The following is a 15,768-nucleotide window of genomic DNA, read 5'->3' as shown; positions in this document are numbered from 1 at the left end:
GACTGCGCCCTCGATGCAGAAAGCAATTACAGCTCTTCAGCCCATGGGCACCTACAGCAAACCTTTCCTCTCACCAAAGGAAAACAGGATTTTTAGTGCGGAAATAAAAAACGCTGTAAAGCTCCCACTGATAAGACTGCTGCTACGCTCGGCTAGCCCTGACAAAAGTCCCTGAAGTACGCAAACAGAATGATCTAGTAAGAAATAAAACCGTGTAAAATACAGCATATGCTCAGGAATCCCGAAACCCAGACCCATTAAGAGACGAACAATTTAAAACTAATAAGCAGATGAGTGCTGTAATTTGGACAATCGCAGCGCATTGCTGTAATTTCTACCTAAAAACCTGTGTGTCCTCGACAGTAACGAGGCACAATTCCCAAGACTAGTTTCAGGCTGAAAGAGAATTACAGAAGCCATCATCAGTTATTCTCCACCAATGAGCTGTAAAACTGGGACAGCTGGGACCAGCCTAACAATATCAGAGTGACGGCTGAGCTTTCAAATTTCCTCCAGAAAGGAGCTTCTTGTTTTCCATACAAAAATATCAGGTTCTGCTTTTACTCCATGATGAAGCATCCCTTTCTCTTAAATTAATTATGCCAGAAGAAAATAGCATTTGCAGGCTTAGCAGTTACTAAAAAGTACATTTTATTCTCTTGGGTCAGCCAAAGCTGTCATGCAAATGTGGCTTTCTTACTACAGGAATAGTAAACATCTCGAGTGCTGATAATCAATGGCAGTACTCAATGAGGTGAAATTCTCTACTGTTACTGCTTGGGAGACCATACTCCATTTATTTATGGATAATTTAGGTGACGAGGTACTGATACCATTATGTACAATTGTACTCAAGTTCTATTTTTCGAACACTGTGAAGATGTAATAGTTGAAGAAAGTGAACTGTAAAGCTTGTCTACTTTTATGTTCAGAACGTTTTCATATATACATGTAAGGCAGGCCCTGACAACTGTTAGGGCCCATATTCTTGCCCATATTCTTTTGTTTTTTGCCCCCATTTGCCTTGTACCTGTGCATATCCTTGAAATTTTGACATAAAAATATGGATTATAAAAAGAAAGAGGCTTCTCGCTTCTAAATTCTAAAATGCCGTCCACATTCCTGTTAGACAACTGCCCACACAATCTCCAGGCATTCACAGGCTGGCAACTGTAAAAACAGTCGTTCACTGAGTAAACGTGCTGCCTGTGGTGCATGAGTGAGCTCCACGGTCTCAGATCAGATCTGGGCTGTGCCGGGGCTGACTGCGGCCGGCAGATGCACAGCTGGCTTTGTGTGGCCCAGCAGATATAAGGGAGGGATTCAGTTGGTGACAGCGGAGTTCATTGCTCAAGTGGATCCCTGTTGGCCGTCAGGGCGCCCGCGCCTTGCTCTCTGCACACACGTATGACTGGGTCTCCTCCGCTCCCACTCGTGGTTGCAATGCGAGGAGCAGCAGCTGGTAATCGCCCTGGGTTTTGCAGGAGACCAGAGAGCCGCCTTCACTCTCACAGGGGCGTATATGAGCAAAGTCGCCAATTGGACTTTCCAAAATTAGGGTGGAATTGGATTGGGTTTACGATAATAGGGCCGCAAACCCAGGATGGCTCAATCCTCCATCTGTCTCCAGCAAGGCTGAATTATGACCGCATAGCAGCAGATTAGTGAAGAGTTATCATTTTAAGGCATGCAGGATTTCCCCAAAACACTCTCCCTGCTTAATGTGGAACATAATTATCCCATAAGCAGCACAGTAATAAATAAGGGTGCTAAATGTAAAGGAGCCAAAAAGACAGCTGCTTGTCTGTCTTTGGGCCCACTCCCAATCAGATAATAAGCTTTTGTGCGAAGTTGCAGTATCTTTTAACACCAGACAGGAGGATCTTGGGAAGATTACCACTGGTTTAAGGCCACTGAGAGGAGCTGTGTGGAAGTAAGGCTGGATGAAGTATGACAAGCCTTGTGTGACTGCCTCTACAGCAGGGTGCAGTGCATCATAACACACTCTGGGATGGGAGAACAAAGAACTGTAGCAGGCACAGATAATGTAAACATAGGCAGGCGAACTAGAGCACGCTTACATTTAACCCTGTACCAAGTGTAGCCCTACCAAAACCTGGACTGGAGTTTCAGGCTGAGAGAAAAACAAAGATAGCGCAGAGATTTGTGTACAGCTCAAGTCAAGATGTCTCTGTTCCAGCTCCTAACCCGGCCAACTGGCAGCCTGTAGTCCATCATCACTCCTCACTGTAGAGCGGGGGGTCAAAAAAACGCCATCTCTGTGCTCAAGCTGCAGAGCTGAAATTAAACATCTTGTGAACACCCACACCCATGCACCAAATGTGCTGCGAAAAGAGATTAGGCAAATATCTGATTCACAACAAACTTTATGCTAAATGTGAGTCACCAAGCTGAGCTTCTGGGTTTACTTCTCCTCAGTTATTATCTGTTACAACGAGAATACCGAGTCTCCCTCCACCTACATGTCCACAACTTGGGAATGTTTATACACATATCGTCTCTCTAATCTGTAATGTATGTTTCACACATAACAGACTATATTCACACTCCACGTACACCGCATACGTCTGCATACACATATAGCAAAAATTTGAAGTTCAAGAGAAATGTTGACCTGTCTGCCTCTTGCTCTCGTATCCACCCACAAACCTATCCACACAAACACACCCACACAACATAAACATGCATCTGTAAGCTCCCACACACACCCACACGCAGTATATAAACATGAATCTGCACAAACCCACACACGCCCACGCATACACACACACACACACACACACACACACACACAGAGAAAGGTGCATGACTGTGAAACTCCCATTTCGATCGCACCCGCATCCTCAGATTATCCTCAAATATGAACCTGGATCACCCTGAACTATTCCTACACTGCCAAGGACTTGCAAGGGACCGTAGGCTTGTGACAGATTTGTAATTTCAGTAGATACGCTTTTAAAACAGGTCTGTGCACATATACAGAACCCAAGAGAGGCCAAGCTCTGAAAATCTGGAGTGTAATATCGTGACACATTGAGGGACTACCGGAGAAACTGCACTTTGATTTATGAACTCTACAGTTGGTTTGTTTGTTAAACTGACTTTTGTGGCCACGTGCACATGACAAATGTTGGCGAAAATTTCTCATGACATAAAAGCGCACATTACCTTGACGGTTGTGCCTCGTTCTGGAGACAGAGTGACGGGTGTGAACTCACCCAATGAGGGTCCCCTTGGAGTTGCGAATGAGGCCAAAAAGCACCAGCAGGCAGATGAGGACATCGAACAGCAGGAGGCCCAAATACGCCAGCCACCTGAGGAGGCACATCAACAGAAATGAAGTCTCTACTCCCCAGCCCTATGTTCAGTACACACGCAACCCATCAACATTTATTATTCACGTGCTAAAATAAGGGTAAAGTTTGAACAAGCTAAGTTCAATTTAAACAATTATTGGCTGCAATGCGTAAACACACGCTTGTCTTTTGTTGCTTGGCAATGGCAGACATGACTTAATTATCTAATAAAACGAGTTTTAATTAAATGCAGTTATACTTTGATATTGTTACAGCAACCACCTGGTGAGAGAGCACTTCAGTCATTGAAATTCTCCTTTTGACATGAGTCTGACATTTCTACTACCGGCTGGAGCTGGGGAATTGAGCTTTCCAGAGAAAATTGCATCCAAAAACTTCAAATCATGCCTTCACCCCCCCCCACCCCCAAACTTACATTCAAGGTATGGCATTTCTGACACAGGAAAAGGTTGATTAGGTCAACCTTTAAAGGATGCCAATTTAGACCCAAATAACTGCAATGTGCTTCATCCTTAATATTGATTAGTACATTTTTTCCAAAGTGACTTATAGTACAGATGATTAGACTAAGCAGGAGCCTGGAGCAATGTGGGGTTCAGGGCCTTGCTCAAGGGCCCAACAGCTCTGTACTGATCTTATTGTGGCAAAACTGGGGCTTGAACCAACTTCCTTCTATGTCTCAGTCAAGCACCTTAGCCACTAGGCTATAGGCTATCCCTAAAAAACAAAGAAAAATGCAGAATCAAGAATAGAATATATTGCTGCAGTGTAAATTAAGGCTACAATTGTGGCTGCATTTAACATGGCTTTTAATTGTCAAATGACATACATTGTCCATTATTTCTCTCATAAGTTCTCTCCTACTTGTCTCCTGAGCTAGGCTGGGCTGAAATAACAGTTCCTTGATTAAGGCCCTTTTTCAAAAGGAAACCATTTAAATGAAATTTAGTGAAATTGAAGATCATGTTCAAATATGCTTTTGTAAGGTCCTAGATGGGCATGGTTACAGGTAATGTTTTACATGGCACAAAACTTCCACGTGGTGCTTGAACAAACAGATTTCCAAAAATGTTGGATAAACATCTACGCTAGAACAAACATATGCAGCTAATCAACGAAAGAAGCAATGTTTCACGGAGAAAAACGTAATGACATGATGTGACTCATTCTAGAGAGTGAATTTCAATGAGGCAGCAGTGCTTCTCCTAATCTTCTGGCCCAGCAAGCAGAGACGCCTGCTACCCAACACCTGATACACACACGCCACTCTGTGCATCTCTTTTAGAAATCAGAACCTCAACACTGTTGTTAATATTGCATTGCTCAAATAAATGAATAATGTGAATAACATATTTCAAGTTACTCCTTTTGAATATTTTTCTAGTTTATGCAGACCTTGACATTGTGTGGGTTGTAAGCTGTACTGTTATTGTTTATCTTATTAGACACGAAGGAACTCTATATTTTCTCATTTCAACAGCTGTTGAAAGTTTATTTCACTTATTTTTCTATGACACGTACTACTTCACACTACGTTACCGGTAACATTCTGTCATTATTTCATATCAGGGGTGTCAAACTCCAGCCCTGGGGGGCCATAGTGTCTGTTGGGTTTTTGCATGTCTCAGAATAGTCAATGATCGGCGAAAGAGTCCACAAAAGGCGTTAGCTGGCTGCTGAATGACAGGAAACTACAAATACAGTAAAACCTTGCTATAGTGTGATAAGAGGGGTCCAAAGAATTCAACTGTGTAAAACGCAGGGTCACGTTATTGCGAGGTTAATGAGAAACAATACTTTTTCCAGTCGGGCTTCCAATTACTGTGTGAAAAAAAAGAAGGGAAAAACGTTTCAGTTGTTATCACCGGCGTTTGAAGGTCAAACTAAAAGTACATGTACCTGTGAGATAAATGCAGTTCCCACTGCATGAAAAGAGCAGTTTCTAAAAATTATCCCAGGTTTCGGGTGTAAGGTTGTGAGTGGTAGTTTCCCATGCCGGAACGTGTATTTCCAGAAACTTCTGCACAATCCTGGGCCACCGCTGTGAGGGTTCTGGACTTGGATACTCCCTGAATAATTCATGGGTTCTGCCTGCACTGAAGTGTCCAGTGCTCACTGAGGAGTGTACGTGTGACACGCCATGTGACTCCCCTGGGAGGTAGATGCGGCTCGTCTGGGATGCCATTGTTTGCCGCATGGAGAAAGAGAGAGAGCGCCCACACCAACACAAAACAAATAATAAAAAGTCTTCACCCTTCCCCCTCAAGGGTTCCAGGCAAAATCAATAAATGAACACAATAAACTAAAATAAAAAGGCAAAAGAAAGTAAAACTGAGTGACAGTTTCCAGTTTTCCAACTTTTCAGTGGCGTCTTCCTCCCAAATGCTCAGTGAACTGAAGGATACATAAGAAACCACCACACAAAACCGGCACTCTGGTGTGGTCTCCCGGTCTCGGCCGTGTACTGAGGAAACAGGCACAGTTTAAGCACCCAGGTGTGCACCTTCTCACCACCCGTAGGCGAAGCTGAGAATCTGCTTCTGGAACAGACCGAATCTCACTGTACGGTTTCCAATTTATGCTAAATGTCTGGACAAAAACACCTCCACGCACGAGCCCATGTCCGTTTCCGGCATTGGCACTGGCCCGCGCGGCAGGACCCGCACTGCTGCACATCCGCTTACCTTCACATTAGCTTACCTGTACCAGTCAAAGAGCTCCGTTTTCACTGCCAGATCCTCCAAGGAGATGTCACTGTTGCTCCAGAAGGGGATTTCTGCCATCTGCCGAACCAGTTCGTCCAGCTGACCCTGTAGCTTCTGCACGATGGACAGGTAGTCCGTGTGCTTGGTGTACTGGGTCTCCAGCTGCTCCAGGCCATCCTCAACAGTCTGGTTCAGTGAGGTGGTGCTGTCTGACACCTACACGTACACAAAACCACAGAGACAGGCTTCAATGGGCTTATCGATGGCTAGTTACCTACAGACTATCCAACATGATACAAACCGCTATTTTAAGGGTACAGGCAATTAATTTAATTTTGGTACTACCTAGAGCCCAGCCCGAAGCTCGACACATTGCCACAATTTATGTAAAAGCCTCAACGCAGTTAGGTGTGACACTATCTGCCTCTAACTGCCATTCACAACACCTGCAATTGTATCCTTTTCGATACAAGGTCGGTCTTATTTATAGTTACTTGGCTGCATTTCGGGCTGGGTTAATAAAAGTTATGAGGAGCGCAATACACTCGAGTAGATCTCCTGAATGATTCTGATGGGAGCTCAATTATAATACCAGGTTCTGTTTATTCCAGGAGTCCATTTTCCAGAATGTGCACTGCTAAAGTCTGTGAGTCAGCTGAAATCCCCTGCTTTCCCCTTTCTGCATCTGCATGTTGATTTAGGATTCAGCAGGAAGACGGGGGATCGAGGACGGAAGGGTGCTCCAGCTGGGTGCTTTATCTGTGCTCTGAATAACGAAGCAATTATGGGGAGAACCTCTAATCCCGCCCTACTTCTAGAGGGCTAATTTAAAAGCACGCTTATCCTTCAGCAGTGGAAATAAACAACTTCTGCTTCCCAAATTCAGAGGGCTCAGAAATGTGTTGGGGAGGGCTATGGGACGTGTTAGGGGCTTATAGTTGGGGACGGGCGAGAGAGGAGTTGAGGAACTTTACAGAGTGGCTAAGGGACAGGCTGGGGTGGGGCTTAAAGTGGTGTTAGGGAAGGGCGGAGGTTTGCCTAGGGGAGAGTCTGCAGGATGCGTTAAGGAGGAGTTTACAGTAGTGTTCTGGAGGGGCGGAGGTTTGCCTAGGGGAGAGTCTGCAGGATGCGTTAAGAAGGGGTTTACAGTAGTGTTCGGGAGGGGCGGAGGTTTGCCTGGGGGAGAGTCTGCAGGATGCGTTAAGGAGGGGTTTACAGTAGTGTTCGGGAGGGCCTGAGGTTTGCCTAGGGGAGGGTCTAGAGGATGCGTTAAGGAGGGCCCAACAGTAGTGTTCTGGGGGGTCTGCAGGAATGCGTTAAGGAGAGGCTTATTGGTGGAGAGGGGGAACAAACGACTTGAACATGTTTGCAGAGGGAATGGGGGACTACTGGAATGAGTTCTGGTGTCTATATGTATATTCCTTTAAATGTTAAATGTGTTGTCCCGCCACATGGTTTTGTCTCTCATCTTCATAACAGGGCTATGCTCGCTCACCCTGACGAAGACATTCAGTCGAAACGACGGCCAATAAAACACAGCATGGAGGAACTTGAGTGTGCGACTTCCTGATTTAATTTTTTATAGACATGTTCCGCTAGTCTGCACCTCTCTCTTTCGTTGCACCATTTTGTATATGTAGGACTGTTATGGAGGGGCATGTTGCAGAGGGGACTATTGTTGCGGGGTGTGTTGAGACATGTTTAGGAGGGGCTGGGGTGTGGAGGCGGAGGGGGAGGTTCTCACCAGCTTCTGCACTCCGGACACGGTGCGGTTGGCGTTCCTGAGAGAGTATGTGAGCCGGTTGACCCCGTCACACGTCTCGCCGTTCCCATAGAAACCCACAGCAATGCCAGCGCTGCGGAAACAGAAAGAAGAAGAAATGAGCGTCGGGGGGTGAGGGGGTAAAGGAGACACTTTTTCCACACTGCAACCCCCCCCCCCCACACACACACACACACACACACAACCCCCAAGGCATATGAAGACAACATCTTGAGAAAAGCAGGCCAGGCAGATTAGGCTAAACAGGGCCCTATTGAGCTCCAGCAGAAAGCAGGGAGACGGGGCTGTGGCAACCCCGAAGGAAGGGTCAGCAATGCTCTGAGCCCCTCGCTGAGGCACACAATACCAGCACTGAGACAGGAGCCTCGCCGACGGCAACAGGAAGCCCCGCTTATGGGAAAGCCATCCAACCCGAGGCCTGTCTGCTCCACTGTTTACCGCGGAGTAGGCCTGAGACACTCGGGAGTCGCGGAGAAACCTGCTGGGCCTGATTCGCTACTCCTGATTTATTCACTACTCCGGTTAAACACTTCATGCCGTGAGAAATAGCGTTTTTCATTTCCCACATTGCTTACGTCAACAAACATACACGGTCTCTGTGAATTTGTACAAGTCTACACCTACTCAAAGCAGAGAACAGATGTGAGTGTGAGACGCGTCTGTATAACTCCCCCTTACACCCCCCCGGTCTATTATTACCAAGTGTTGAAATGAGGACACAACAGAAAACGGCTCTTTTTGCCTTGAGCAGTAGATGAAGATAATCTATCTTGCATCCTACATAATCTCAAAATCATCTACTCTATATACACGCTGTACATCTCATACAAATACAACATACATCTCATACAAATAGTACAATTAAAAGAAATGAATAGTACATTTATAATAAATAATCATTAATATGTCAATTATTTCCTCCTTTCAACACTCCACTCAACACACGTTCAAATAAATGTGAAAATAGTACAAAATAAAGTATCAAATAGTAGTCAAATAGTAGTTTAAGAGAACACTGCACAATTAATTTAACAGTATTGTTTAAATGGCATTAAAATTAAAACCACATGAGCTTGTTTAGTAGGTGCATTCATCATCAGATGTCACTGTGGGACAAATCCTAACTCGAACAACTTTTTTTTTAACTCTCCTGAGTAAGTACATCAGAGATGTGTGCATCTGAGATATGTTCTTTGGAGATATGCACATCCTCACTTGAGATATGCAATCGCTTAACTCCATCATGGGGGGTCCGTGCAGAAGTGCCTAGCATATTAATTAGATAGTCCCAAGACGCCAACAGATAGAAAACGTTAATTTGCCTGGAGGTCTCATTCCCTTGCTGTTTTTCGACATAATAATAAAAAACAATTATTCAGGGCTGCGGGATGTAGAGGAGGTGATTTTAATTAGCCTATGAACTGTCAGCAGCATATACTTAAAGGGGTTTTTCTTTTTCTTCATACCTCAACTTCCAAAACCCCCGTATAAAAATGTGGCTTTCGATAAACAAGAGACCAAAGCACACATTTTCGGCCACATTTTCAGTTTGGCATTCAGTATAGGAAAATGAAGCCAAGATAAGCATTTGCAGTTAACAGCTAAGCACATGATTTACAGGCAAAGGAAGAAAGTTTCGATCTTTGTAATGATGACGTTGATTTTATTCAGTTTAGACTTTATTCAGTTTAGAACTTGGCACCGGTATCGCATGAGACAAACATGAATTACCTACTAACGTTACTGATCATTCTGAACTTAACGTTTGTTAATCAAGTAAATTAGTGTATGTTATTGCTTACATAAGGGTAGCCAATAGGTGCTATATAGGTATACAATATTTACAAATGATCAGTAATGGGCTACTGATAATAAGGCTAATGTGGTGATATTTAAATTTGTTCAGACGCATGTCATTTTAACTTGTCTTCATGTGTTATTTGTGACTAAACCAAACTGGCCTACCGTGTTATAGGTAGTTTAAATTTGAAGTCCCAGCAAACTGACAATACACAGAGCAAATACAAAGCTTACAGAATGTGTACACTGGAAAGTCACAGGTCATTATACAGTAAAGATGATACACATACATTTATAGATTTATAAATAAATACAATATAAACAAGATTGCAACTTGAGCCCCTTCCCACCTACACACACCAGCACTTGCTATTTTCATAAATTCTGTGATTGTTACAGTATTAGCACTTAAGTATCTCTTGATCTACAATCATGTCTTGATTCTAGGTTGGCATAATGACCTACATTGGCGCTTTAGTGATGTTGCACACTCTCTCAGGTCTGGGCGTGTTCATAGGCAGGTAAACGTAGCTCATAATTCAGGTAGATGCATTAATGTCCCCTCACATTTGTAAGTTGTTCTGGGTAACTGCGTCGGATAAATTAATATGATGTACTATAAAATCTTCCAGGCAGAGGAACGGGCATACACCATTAATCTCCAGTGAAGATGAGCAGGTACAAATGAGCCGCTGTCAGCGTTTAATATCTTCTGCTTCTACAGAAATGCAATAAGAGGTCAAATTGGTGAGGCTTGGTTTCAGTCTAGGATGGAAGCTGACATTGGTGTGGGGGAAAGCAAACGCCCCCCCCCCCCCCCCCCAAACCCAACCCCCCAGCCTGCATAAATCGATTGAGCCAACAGCACCCTCCAGCCACTCAGAGTATCAGGTCTCTCAGCATGGAAATGACCTGGTTCGCAATGTAACCCTGACGGAGTGCTCACGTAAACAGGGCTTAGTCCACAGGGCACGCCCTAAACCACACCCTCCCCCCCACACCACACACACGGACTCAGCTTAATGACTGTCTGTCTGAACACGATAGTCAATATCATTATCTCTTCCCAAAGGACTGGAATCACCCTCCTGCCCGCAGGTGTCACTGTGGCCCAACATCAGCACATGAGTCTCCTGCTGCCCCGGTGCAATATTTGGCCATCATTACCAACAGTCGATCACTGCGTCCCTTTGAGTTTCAGTTTCCTGCCTGGGCCTGTCCAGACAATGACACATTCCCCGCAGTGAAAAACTCACTTCTGCTGTTCCTTTTGTGACGCAGCCAATCGCAAATCAAGGGCTGTACAATGAGCAAACGCCTCCAGAAGTGATGATTAACCCATCTGCGACATCACGGTACTTCCCAGTTACATGCACTCATACCCTGAGACAATGAAGCTCTTTCTTATCTGAAGAAGAAAGCTAACACTTAGACATGTTCGTGCTGAGGTGGCAATGACTACCATTGAATCACCGTCTTAATACCGGGAGCCTTTACATTTAACATAAATACTCTGAAGACAAATAACATTCTCAAACTTAAAAAAAATATATATTTCCATAAAGAAAAAGAATTTGTGAGTGTTTGTCCTCTTTTGTTGTGAATTCTAGGGAAGTGAAACACAGCAGACTTTACAAACCAAACAAATAGTTTCAGCCCTGCTCAACTGTGTATTCAATTATAAGCCAGCACTGCAGTCATACGGGAATTGCAGTGTCACTCCTGTCCTACCGAAGCCGTAGAGACAGTCTTTGCGCATTAATTACGTCTGTTTATACTCTTGCTTAAGTATTAGAGTGCTTTGTTTCATTGCGTTAATCCCCCACAGTAACAAGAGGATTTGAGATCTTACAGTCCATCAGATTAGTGCGCTACGGCAGACTGGCTGTGGTCAACAGGCAGAGGTCACCTACTGTCACCCCCTCAGGCCAGAGTCACATGACACACTGTAACCCAGAATCCCCGCAGTTCCCATCACTCCTGCCCCAGATATCCATCGGGATGATCCGCAGAGACAAGGGCAGGCACTGAAGGATCCCTCAAAATGACCGGACACCTTTTAGCAAGCTGACTTTGCCATCCATCGTTTGATCGATTTGCTCTGCGTTAGGCCCATCTTTGTTCCACATCGCTGTGTGTTTGAGCCCGGTGGCTGTGGGAGGGTTTCTGAATCCCTGAGACAGGGGCTGAGGGAAGCGGAACCCGGAGGCTTTCTCCCTCAGCAGAAACTGCGTCAGAAAATGGCTGCCACTGTTACAGCCAGAGCCACCGCAGCACTGGCTTCCCACAGCCACACACACCGTCCGTCACCACAACAGCACTGAGGATCACAACACAACTTGAACTTTCATATGGTGATGAACAGTGTTCGAGGTATACGAGAAAAAACCTCCAGTGCTTTGAGCCGAGGGGAGTAGAAAATGTATCCACACAAAGAAAATATCCCAGCGTAATCAGAGAACAGGGAGCTGAACATGGGAGTTTCCAGGCACATGGTGGGTTTGGATGAGAAGCAATACCTTGTTTGTATGACAGCAGAAAGTGAAATGGAAAACAGTAACATTGTAACAGGCAGCTATGACAATACAAGAAGACTCAATGTCTGCTTGATGGCTTAGACATTGTCGTCCACCGACAGATGTAGCCAAGGATGGTCTGGAAACATTACTGTGAATCCAATGTTTGGGCAAAATATCACATTTACTCTCAATTAAAACAAAGGAACAAAAGACTCATTTGTGTTGAAAAGTCCAGACTCCATTACATTGAAAAGATCACACCGATTCAGACATTTTGTTTTAGAACACTGTATTTGTTATTACTGTGGCACCATGTCACAAAAAAAACAAAACATTAAGAGGCTCTTGGATGCATGTCGTTCTACATTTCTGTTAAAAACATCTGCCATGTACCACTTCCTGCCTTTTCAAGTGAAATATCAAATATTAGGGCATTTTCAGAACACTTTCCACTGAATTTTCCATGCCGCAACTGTGTCTGTGTCATCTTTTTCTTCTACATTAAATCTGATTCTGTTTCCATGGAAACATTTCTAGGCCAAAGTTGAGGCTGCACGAGAAGCGTACTTTGAAAAAACAGGTGCGGTGCACTGCACACTGCTAGAAGAGTTAGCGGTGACACACACCACATTTTCTGTAGTAACACACAGTACATCAAAATGGAGAGGTATTTCAATGGAGCTGAACACAAGGCAACAGAAAAAGAATAAGGTTTGTAGGCCATCTATCAAACGTAAATCCTATGGGCCAAAATAGACGGCCAAAGGGTTTCAATCTGGCTAGAAAACCTTGAAGGGGGATATTCTATTTAGATAATAGTTCTCGGTAGGCTTATTATCGATTCTGAAGTGTCATTTTCACTTGCCAATTTCAATTTTTCTTTGTGCTCCCTGAACCCATGCAATACATCTTGGCAGAAGCGGTATTGGAAAGGATCCTGTTTGACAGCTCTGTTTTACATGTCTTCACTGGGCCGTAGTGACCATGTCCGGTTTGAGTAATGGCTGCACTGCAGAGAGCAGACTGAATAACACTCTGACAGGGGTCAGGGACCTTCAGCAGACACCTCACATTCCTCCAGCTCTGACAGCTTCTCTTCTCCCACGGGAAATGGCCTGGTGTCCACCATTATGAAACGAAGGAGGCCTGCACACTGAACTGCTCCAAACACACCTTTAATGTTCTGTTCATTCATGCTCTTCTCAGCCTTTTTAACCCCTTATGGGTGGATGTGACCTGCGCATTTCATCTCCCTTAACAGACGGATGTGACCTGCACATTACATCTCCCTTAACAGACGGATGCGACCTGCACGTTACATCTCCCTTAACAGACGGATGTGACCTGTGTGTTACATCTCCCTTAACAGACGGATGTGACCTACGCGTTACATCTCCCTTAACAGACGGATATGACCTGCGCGTTACATCTCCCTTAACAGACGGATGCATCTCTAACGTAGCAGGATGCGCTGTGTGTCTTTTGGCTCCTCATGTATAGAATCTGTGTGAATGGTGGCTGATCGGCTGTGCACTGAAGCCTCAGTGTGAATAGTGGCTGACTGGCTGTGCACTAAAGCCTCAGTGTGAATGGTGGCTGACTGGCTGTGCACTAAAGCCTCAGTGTGAATGGTGGCTGACTGGCTGTGCACTAAAGCCTCAGTGTGAATGGTGGCTGACTGGCTGTGCACTAAAGCCTCAGTGTGAATGGTGGCTGACTGGCTGTGCACTAAAGCCTCAGTGTGAATGGTGGCTGACTGGCTGTGCACTAAAGCCTCAGTGTGAATGGTGGCTGACTGGCTGTGCACTAAAGCCTCAGTGTGAATAGTGGCTGACTGGCTGTGCACTAAAGCCTCAGTGTGAATGGTGGCTGACTGGCTGTGCACTAAAGCCTCAGTGTGAATGGTGGCTGACTGGCTGTGCACTAAAGCCTCAGTGTGAATGGTGGCTGACTGGCTGTGCACTAAAGCCTCAGTGTGAATAGTGGCTGACTGGCTGTGCACTAAAGCCTCAGTGTGAATGGTGGCTGACTGGCTGTGCACTAAAGCCTCAGTGTGAATAGTGGCTGACTGGCTGTGCACTAAAGCCTCAGTGTGAATGGTGGCTGACTGGCTGTGCACTAAAGCCTCAGTGTGAATGGTGGCTGACTGGCTGTGCACTAAAGCCTCAGTGTGAATGGTGGCTGACTGGTTAGCGGTTAGCGAGGTGAGAGGGATCTGCAGATAGCACAGCCGCCATCGGCGTGGCTGTCGTCACGGCGCCCACCCCGGGGGCCAAACGGTGACCGCCCGGGGGCCAAACGGTGACCGCCCGGGGGCCAAACGGTGACCGCTCGGGGGCCAAACGGTGACCGCCCGGGGGCCAAACGGTCACCGCCCGGGGGCCAAACGGTCACCGCCCGGGGGCCAAACGGTGACCGCTCGGGGGCCAAACGGTGACCGCTCGGGGGCCAAACGGTCACCGCCCGGGGGCGTCTCCGTGCCTGAGCAGCCCGCTGCGCGCCTCGCAATTTCAGAAGCGCTAGATTTACGAAACGCTCCTCCTTCACACCCTCACAGAAGCTACATTACGCACAAGGGTATTTATGAATTCGCTTGGCGCGGTTTCTATGAAACTGCAGCGAGTGGGAGAAAGAGAGTGTGAAGAAATGGCCCGAATCGATCTGCCGTCGACACGAGGAGAAAAATACACTCCAACCCAGAAAAACAGGACAGTGTGTGTTGTCTGTGTACAAGCGGTTAAATTAACTCCAGCATCAGGGCCTCGGTTCCAGCTGCCACAAAGGGCTTCTGGCCGAATGAGTGCAGGGCAGGGCCTAGCCAGTCTGGGAAAGCTGATAATGTTACACTTCATGAAGTGGATTCCAGGCAAAGGTTAAAACTGATTTCCGCAAATCCAGTTATGCTCCAGCGTTCCAACCCCATAACGTTTAATTTTATAATGCTGTAGCTTACGAAGGGACATATGCATACCATTACCAATTATAACCCCCTCACTCCACAAAGCAGCACCCATTTCAACTGCCACCGCCAAAAGCCCTTGCCAGCCCGATAAAAGCACCCCATTCATATCCCTATCTGACAGAGGCAACCGCCTACGAAAACACCTGACAATCCCAGTAATTCATATTCTCCCTGCGTTAATATTTAAAAGCTGTATCACGGGGAAATCGAGGGGACCGTTAAGATTCCATTTTGTCTCAGCAGCCGAATATAAATATTCCACACTGCAGTCGTTATTCACGTTTCCAGAGCAATCATTTATCTAGCACAGCCTTCATGGGAACGTAGTGCACCGCACGGTGAATCGCATACGTGAGGGGGTGCTTGAGGGAATAAAGCAGGGCTGCAAAAGCTGCCCCCCCCAACCGTCAGAGAAGAGCTCCACTTTCAACAAAGGCCAACAGGACAGGGCTTGTTCCTATACCATTAATGGCAGCACAACACCACCATCCAAAAGCCCTTTCCTTCTCTCCAGATTATGGAGGGAAGCCTGAATATTGCATGTGCTCTGTCCTAGTGTGGGGGGGGATTTTGGTTCAGGGGGGTGGGGTTGGTGTGAGACTCCAGACATAACAGCACAGCAACTTTTCCCACTCAATAAATGATGCCAGTGCTGGAATGT

At 45.8% G+C, this 15,768-nt stretch overlaps 1 protein-coding gene across 2 annotated transcripts in view; it reads right to left on the bottom strand.

Moving 5' to 3' along the window:
• Positions 1-15,768, bottom strand: part of ttyh3b (tweety family member 3b) — a 75,094-nt gene that overhangs the window by 29,509 nt on the left and 29,817 nt on the right. For both annotated transcript variants that reach the window (XM_061231703.1, XM_061231704.1), the window contains exons 3-5: positions 7,788-7,899; positions 6,039-6,259; positions 3,240-3,335 (exon numbers count right to left, since the gene is read on the bottom strand). In XM_061231703.1, the coding sequence (XP_061087687.1) occupies positions 3,240-3,335; positions 6,039-6,259; positions 7,788-7,899 (429 nt within the window). The remainder of the gene's footprint in view (positions 1-3,239; positions 3,336-6,038; positions 6,260-7,787; positions 7,900-15,768) is intronic.

Source organism: Conger conger, chromosome 2, assembly GCF_963514075.1.
Source record: "Conger conger chromosome 2, fConCon1.1, whole genome shotgun sequence".
Classification (NCBI taxonomy): Eukaryota; Metazoa; Chordata; class Actinopteri; order Anguilliformes; family Congridae; genus Conger; species Conger conger.
This window is presented reverse-complemented; position numbering and strand designations above follow the sequence as displayed.